Source organism: Polistes canadensis, unplaced genomic scaffold (genome assembly GCF_001313835.1).
Source record: "Polistes canadensis isolate GaletaPanama2010 unplaced genomic scaffold, ASM131383v1 scaffold_158, whole genome shotgun sequence".
Taxonomy (NCBI): Eukaryota; Metazoa; Arthropoda; class Insecta; order Hymenoptera; family Vespidae; genus Polistes; species Polistes canadensis.
The window spans coordinates 625-9,420 of NW_014569705.1; the positions used below are offsets into that span (position 1 = coordinate 625).

General features: G+C 28.0%; 1 protein-coding gene across 1 annotated transcript; it reads left to right on the forward strand.

Annotated features, from left to right (window-relative positions):
• Positions 1–474: 474 nt before the first annotated feature.
• Positions 475–4,512, forward strand: LOC106788980 (peptidyl-alpha-hydroxyglycine alpha-amidating lyase 1-like). Its single transcript, XM_014752749.1, has 6 exons — positions 475–957; positions 1,052–1,250; positions 1,323–1,940; positions 2,039–2,452; positions 2,526–2,732; positions 3,457–4,512. Exons 1-6 carry the CDS (start codon positions 859–861, stop codon positions 3,663–3,665), a joined length of 1,746 nt encoding a protein of 581 aa, XP_014608235.1. The 5' UTR covers positions 475–858; the 3' UTR covers positions 3,666–4,512.
• Positions 4,513–8,796: the final 4,284 nt, after the last annotated feature.

Genomic DNA, 8,796 nt, shown 5'->3' on the forward strand with positions numbered 1-8,796 from the left:
AAGTTTTTATATACTTTACCACAAAAAAGTTGGCATAGAACCTTAACAGCAGAAAAAAATGAAAAAATGAAAAAATGAAAATATTTACCTATTGTTTATACATTATTAACCTTAAATATATCCCCTGCAGGTATACAACTTTATGTTCATTTTTTTCCAAGTGTGCTTGCGCTTTGTATTTGTGGTTGCGCATGTGCATAACATATCTCCCACTCATGACGTTTTCATTTCATAATTATTCAAAGTGTAATAATTATTTTCAACTAATTAACGATTAATAAAAAATATTTGATAAGATAAATTTGAGCAAATAGTGTTCAATTAAGAGCACTTATTCATTTTTTTTTACCGTTAAGGTTCCTTGCCAGCGTTCCTACGGTGTTAAAAGTTCTTGAAAATACTCGAGTCGCCCTCTCCTGATCAAATTCTGAAATCATTGGATGTCGATAAGACAGTATCGGAACATATGGTGCGTCTACAGTAACACTACTCAACAAGGAACGTGGGGTTTTATTCTTGACACGTCGACATATGTGCAGACGATCATTCGACAAAATATTAAATAAATATGATGACTTTAATCTTGTGTGTCAGTAGTAACCTATGCACTTACAAGTAAATAACAATGTTCAATAAGCTAGTCTAGTTAAAATCCTAGGAATTTTTTTAAATCAAACGGTATTTCAAGTATCAGTAGAAACTTGATATGTTTCTTTATAATACTTTGCATGAGATCATTCTCACAGTTTCTTAGAATCTCCTAATTAACACAGTACGATTAACGAGCAATGTACTAAATGAGATTTAAAGCGAGCGAATTAACTTTGTGTCCAAAGCTTATGACAATTCTTTTTAAGAATGATGCTCATTCAACATGACATTCTATGCTATTTTTATATTTTATTAATCATTTCTGCTTTTACTGGAACGTTGTCTCAAGATTTGTCAAATGATCAAGTAAGTATGCTCCTTAATTTCTAAAAATGATATATTTAAGTAGGATACATATTAACATATGGAAGTACGCTAATTAAAATCTGTTCTTACGTAGGAGAAATCAATTCACTTACCTGATACAAAATTTGATATTAACGAGTATTCTGAATACTCAGACAATACAGATAGAAAGGTAGGACCTTTAGCACCGCAATGGAATCCAACACTTCCTTCCAATCGTAACATGCAGATACAAAATGTTAATACAATCGATAGTGAAATATCTACACAATCTCCAGAAGTATTAGATCCAAGTAAGAATTCTTTTATATTCATTAAAATAGTTGTTATATTATTTACAAATGTATATGTAATTTTTCTCATAGATATAGAATGGGATTCTCAATGGGGATCCGATTTGAAGTTAAGACAAATATCATCAGTATCGTTGCACCCTAATGGAAACATAGTGTTGTTCCATAGAGGAAATAGAAGTTGGGACCAAGATACGTTTGACAATGAAAATAAATTTGATCCTAATAAAGGCCCAATAAGACAAAACACTATCCTACTTATGGATAAGAGTGGGAAAAAATTATTGCAATGGGGTAAAAATATGTTTTATTTACCTCATGGATTGACAGTAGACTTCGAAGGAAATTACTGGATTACAGACGTTGCCTTACATCAAGTATTGAAATTTGATGCTAGCGATATAGAGGCATGCTGGAATGATTTAAAAAGAGAACAATACAATACAGAATTTGTACAAATTGATATGTATGATCGAGTTGCCTTATTCAAGCACAGTATTATAAAACCGTCTCTAATTCTTGGAGAAGCTTTTGAGCCTGGTAACGATAAAACAAGATTTTGTAAGCCAACAGCGGTCGCTGTACAATTAAATGGAGATTTCTTTGTCAGCGATGGTTATTGTAATTCTAGAATTATTAAGTTTAACAAGAAAGGTGAACAAATCTTGCAATGGGGCCGCCATTGGGAAGGTAAACTTTTCTAACTACTAGAATAAAAAATTAGAAAATCTTTTATCCTTTAATCTTGTAATACCGCTAATCTATATATATATATTTATTTTCTTTAGGTATGAATTATCTACAATCACCACCGCCTAGTGCATTCTTTTTACCACACGCATTAGCTCTAGCACATAATCTCGATTACATTTTTGTTGTCGATAGAGAAAATGGTAGAGTTTCTTGTTTTTTTGCTAGCAACGGCACATTCCATAAACAGTACAAGCATCCTAATATCGGTACAAAAATCTACAGTGCAGCATATGCACAAGAAAAAATTTACTTGATCAATGGACCCAATCCAGGTTATCAGAATGAGCATATTCATGGTTCTATTGTAGACATCAATACAGGGAATATATTATCACAATTTGCACCTAAGCAAAGATTTCAAAGACCACATGACATAGCTGTAAGCAAAGATGGATCAGAAATTTACATTGTAGATTTAGACACATTCAAGATATATAAGTTTTTACAAAGTAAGTAGATTTTGATTGAATATGGAAGAAAACGATAAATTAACTTAATTTACTTTATGATTTTATATCACAGAATCGACAGCCAATGTTAAAGTAGAAAATTCAACTCATTCATCGACTCATCATCTAACCGCACCTTTAACTGATACAGATTCTGAAGAATTGTCTAATTCAAAAACAGCTATGGCAACTTTAATATTATCTCTTGTTACAACTGCTGTTATTTTTATCACAGTTTGTGTGGCTATCGCTGCTGTTATAGCAAGGTGTCAAAAAAGAGGTAGATTCTATCATTACGAAGAGGCTAATGTTGAATTTGAAAAATTGGTTGAATGAGTAATTTATTTCTTTCCAAATAATTTGTATCATCGCAATTATGTTTATGTATATGCATGTCTGACCGATTGGTGGAATTTGGTTTGCATGTACTGTAATTATTTTAATTTATTATGACTTATTTTAATATTTATACTTAATATGCTCTTCCTTTTACTTATTCTAATTAGATTTTAGAGAAAAGGTCAAGTTCATTTTGTGATATATTATAACGTTAACAATATGTTTAGAAAATTTTGATACTTTTACACACGGAGTGTTTTGATATCACTGTATTCGAGGTTTTTGTATAGTATTAATACATTCCAGTAATAATCTAAGCACATTGCTCAAATAATTAATAATATTCCTACAAATATGTATTTTGTTAATTGCATAATAATTGATATTTTATTTAATGTACCATTGACATGTTATTTGATATAGTTTATGTATATTTAATTAGCTTCCTTTATTTTATATGCTTCTTATATTTTATTGTATATTGTCTATATATTTATTATTATTATCTTTACACGCTATTAAAAAATATAAATTGATTTCAGCGCACAATTATAAAAATCTTTTTTATTTCCTTGTGGAACCTAATACAAGTTATATGCAAATACTGTTGCCGCTTAAATGTTGCAATAATTTAAACCATAACAATTTTTTTATATGTCTGACAGGATGTTTATTAATGATGCGTAAAAGAATGCATTGGGAAGCGGAAAGAAGAGAAAACTTTAAACTTTCCAACTTACTTGAAAAACGAAAAGGTAAAGGTTTCAAGTTCTCTAATAAGCGTCCCAACAAACGAGACTTCAGTAAATTGAACACAGAACCAGAAACTTCAGATGAGGAACGTCCTGAACATAGTTTAAACATGATGATTTAAATACGTGAACAAAAACAAAATAACCCTACTCGAAAGTAACATATATTAAAAATGTATATGAACATTGAAAAGCAAGAAGAAACAAAATGGATATTCTTGAAAATTAATCGAACGTACAAAAACTAATCATTGGAATATTCGAACGACGTAATTCAAATTAACTAAATTTTTAATTTTAAAATCAAATTTCATATAATTCTAAAATCTATAATTTTTAAACTATATCAACGCATAGAAAATTCATATAATAATATAATTGACACATTAAATTCAAAATACTTACCACGTTCGTGGTTCAGAGGGAAAAGAAAGTCCTCGATCAAATGAAAACAAATGCTTCGCTATAAAGCGAGGCAGCGAATCAATTAATCAGCGATCGCCAATTAACAAGTAATTTTCTTATCGCTTTTTTTAATAGAACTAATATAACCTGCACATACGTGATTCCAAAAACGTTTGAACATTTGTGTGTTGAAGAGTTTCAAACAAGTGGTTGTGTTTTGGAGTTTCAAATGATCGGTTGTGTGTGCATTAAAATTGTTCGAATTGAAAGGTAATCAAATAATTAATAAATATGTTTTAAATAATCTAAGAGCGACGATATATATATTGAAATATTATTTAGAATTTGAGTAATAATAATTTAACTCAAAATTGTAATTAAGATTGTGATACGGTATGATAATAAGCTTCAATTTCAACATTGCATTCTGTCCAACATATTTTTTTATAAAAATATCTTTCAAAAATTTGTTAAGCACATAAAAGAAAATGTTGAATCGTGTCAACATAATTGAAAGCGTAAATCTGAGTGCATTTAATATTATTTATATAAAAATCACGTTATATATATATATATAATATTCAAAATATGGATATCGTTAGAATTTGGTGTATGAAAAAAGAATATAATCATACTTTTTATGACTTCTTAAGACGATTTTACGACGATGATATATATTTATATTTATGTATTTTAATATTTCCAAAAATTAGTTATTTATACTAATACTATGATCACTGAGAAATATCTTAAACAAAGTGGCTGTAGGACAAAGCCATTTATTTATTCTTGTATTCTACGATTTTTAAAGAAAAGTTAACATCTTTTTCGAATATAGAAATTTTTGTGTGTGTAAATCTTTTTAGGATCTTTTAATTTGAAAAATGCAACAGCTTTCATTCGAGTCGGTAAAAATGATCGTTGATAAAACAGTAAACTGTAGATAAGATAGATTACTTATTATCGACTTAGTAAATGGATGAAAACGTTTCAAAGCAAGAAGTTGAAACAAAACATGTAATACAAGATTGCATTTTAATCGCATTTTTTAATCTAAAAATAATAGTACTAATTTCGATGATAAAATATTATAAGAACTTAAAACGTGTTCACACGAAATCGTATTCGATATTCGCATAAATTATTTTTTCTATTTTTATCGCTGTTTTAACGACTCTGCTGTATCCAACTTTTTACAAACAATTAAGGATTTGAATTTTCTTAGAAACAAAAAGTTGAAAAAAAAATTTTAAATTCAAATCGTTGATTAATAACTGTTAAGTATTAACAATTTAAAAAAGTCTATGTCACATGTATACACACACATACACACAGAATGATATATTATACAGTATTATACAGTATTATACAGAGACATATCGTATAAATCATACCAATGACGATAATAGTAATCGAATATCTCTATTGTTGTTTTTGATGACTGCTTATTTAAGTATAGCTAATCGCACACATACACACATATACACAAACGAGAGTATCGATATAAGTAATTGGCTTTAAAACTATCAGCTACTTACTAAACGATGACTGCATTATAACGGTTAACCGTGCTTTCACAACCTCTCTATAATTGTTCCTAATGATCTATCTATATAGTCTATTGGACTCTATTATTAAAAAAAAAAAAACAAAAATATAAAAGAAAAAACACCTAAAAATAAAAAAATACAGTAACGATAAGTAACTTCCTGAAAAGAAAAGAAAAAAAAAAATGAAAAAATACTTTCCATTGGAATCTCGTTGAAAATGAATGATCTTTTTCTACACGCATATAGTACCTGATTAATAATTGATATCTCTTATCTTTGCGTCTATTACCTGTCTGAAATACACAATAAATTAAAATCCCTTATGATTATTTACGTGTTTCCTTCTTCAATATAATATATATATAATATATATTATATTATATATATTTCATATAATATTGTATTACTAATATTATTAATATTATTTAGTATAATATATATCAAGGCTTTTCAAACTTTTATACTTGGCGACCCCCTTTACCTGAGCAAATATTTTCACAACCCTGGGTATAGATTCTATACTATCTTCTTTTTTACTATCATAAACTAATAAATATATTATATATGTAGTTCAGTTAAACTGGTTTAGAATTAATTTTTGGTAATTGTGCGTTCAGACATTTTTTAGTCTTGTTCTAATTTCTACGATTCCATTTGGGAAGCCTTGACCTTGAGAAGCCCTGGTATATATTATTCATTAATAATATTATATTAATGATAATATTATATAAAGTATATATCTATGCAACGCATATTATTAATTCCACGAGTAGCATTACTATATCTTTATCTGTGTGCGCCTATTCAAATATAATATATTTTCAATAAAATTTATGTGTATATATTTCTTTTATTTCTTTTTATTATCATTATTATTGATATACACTAATTGAAAAAAAACGAAATAATTTCTTCGACGTATTTTGTGAGCGGCAAGAGACTTCGATATTTGTTTATACTTTCTTAATGATTTATTTTTACACATTTAGTTGAGACCTCTATACACAACTATGTATATAACGATGAAAATTAAAGTTCATCTATTTATCACTAAAAGACGATAAATGGGATCTGTGTGACAAAAGTGCGACGAAGTCAGTCCATAATTTTTTTTTTTGTTTTTAATTTTTCTTTTTTGTGTTGGTTTTCCATTGTTTGTTTAATCGTCATCAACATCATCTTCTTTTTATTCAGACATTTCTTTCTATAAAGTACGGGGTGAATCAAAAATTCTTAAATGATTTTAAAAATCAATTACTTCGTCTTGAAACTTTTTAAACTAATTTTGTTTTTCTTTCACATCGTGAAACAAGCCTAACTCGCAAAATTTCCTTAAATGTTTTGAGAAAAAAATAAGTCATTGATTTTGAAAATAATCCAGGAATCCTTGACCCACCTAGAAACTTTTCACCCACGCAAATGCTTTCATTTTTATTTTATTTATTCCATGACTCTCGATTGGGCTCCTAAAAATGGAACAAATGCGAAAGATATATTTTTAAATATATTTTAGTATTTTTTAAAGTAACACATTCGCATGATTAGAAGCATGTTTGAACAAAATGTTTCATTTTACTGCAATATATTTATAAGTGCCAAATTGTGCGGGATAACGTAAATTATGCCTCTTCCATCTCTCACGCATTTACAAACGTACATACACAAACATACACAGATACACACGTACATACTTACAACACATTCGTTCACTTTCTCTCATTTTTATTCGTATCTCACCGTTCATCGATTTATGCACGTATGTTTATCAAATAAATTAAATAGCATATATATATAGATCAATTTACAAATAACAGTTATAAGTATATGCATGATCAAGGAATAATCAACGCTTGCGATTAATTGATTAAGTGATTAAAAAAATCTCATTTCATGAATAATTTCATTTTTTAATCTTTTTCTTATTTATATCAACGAACAATCGCGATCATGATCAAGCAAAATTAAAATTGAACTATTCCAATTCGAACTTAACTTTTCGATGCAATTTGAACATTTCAAATACGAGAAGAAAAGACAAAATATAAATTTATATAAATTTAAAAAGAAACCAAAAGTACTCATATCTTTCATCAAATATGAACAATAATCGTCTGATATAATATTTTTGGGAATGAGGGTAAATGTGGATTGGATAGGGTAGGGGTGGTTGTGACAATGATGATAGTATTGTTAAGCGCGTTGAAATTTATTTTTTTTCGCGTTTGAATGTAAGACGAGGAAACAAAATGATCGAAAGACAGAAGACAAATTATCTTACACTCGTTAGCACGCTATAATAATAATAATTATCATTATTAGTTTTTTTTCTTTTTCATTTCCCTTTTTCTTTTTTCCTTTTTTCTTTTTTTTTACTCTTCTCCCGTGTTTTAGTTTTGTACATTAAAAATCGTATACATTTCGTATTAATAATACACCGACAACTTGCCTATTTATTATTTAGATTTCATCATGTTATTTATAATAATAGTTTAATTTTTTTTTTTGTTTATTCACCTAAGATCAATTCTACATCGTAAATTCGTAACTAGAATAATCGTCGTCGTCTCGTTCGATAGGTTATCTTTCTTTTTTCTTTTTAATTAATTCAATTACGTTATTTTTCGCAATGACGGAGATAATAAATCTCGTTTTTTTTTTTTTAATGTCAGAGTAGAGTCGCTCAATTGTCTGAAAGAAAAAAAACAATGATAGGAAATTTTTCAAAGGGAATTGTGGTGGGGAGGAAGGAGGTTTAAGGAATTGAGGCTAAGGGTAGTATTGAGGTAAAGAAAATTGAGGGATGAAGAGGGAATAGGGAAGTCGACGACAGACTTCGTAAATATCACAATGTCCAAGTATACTCGTTCTAATAGTAAATATTCTTTTTTTTTTTCTTTACTTTTCTTTCTTTCTTTCTGTTTTTTCTTTTGTCGCGATTTAAGGACTTGTTTCATCTTATCGTTGAAATACGATATTATAATCATTACCATTATCTTTATCATCATACTATTTATTTCTCTCTCTCTCTCTCTCTCTCTCTCTTTCTCTCTCTCTCTCTCTTGTGCTGATTTTATTAATTATGTACTACTACCTTAATTAAACGTATACTTTATTATTTAATTATACGGACCTTGGTGTCTTTCGGTGACAATCATTTAACGATCTATTGTTATTATTATTAGTTCATTAATAGTATTTAATTATTATAATAATGTTCCTGATAAGAGATTCTGCATCTTTCTTTCTTTTTCTTCTTTTTTGTTTTATTTATTTTTTTTTTTTTTTTTTTTTTTTTTTC

Coding starts and splice junctions, on each gene's coding strand:
- LOC106788980 (XM_014752749.1), top strand. CDS start 859: ATGATGCTCATTCAACATGACATTCTATGCTATTTTTATATTTTATTA. Junction 958..1,051: donor AAGATTTGTCAAATGATCAA/GTAAGTATGCTC, acceptor GTTCTTACGTAG/GAGAAATCAATTCACTTACC. Junction 2,733..3,456: donor AGCAAGGTGTCAAAAAAGAG/GTAGATTCTATC, acceptor TATGTCTGACAG/GATGTTTATTAATGATGCGT.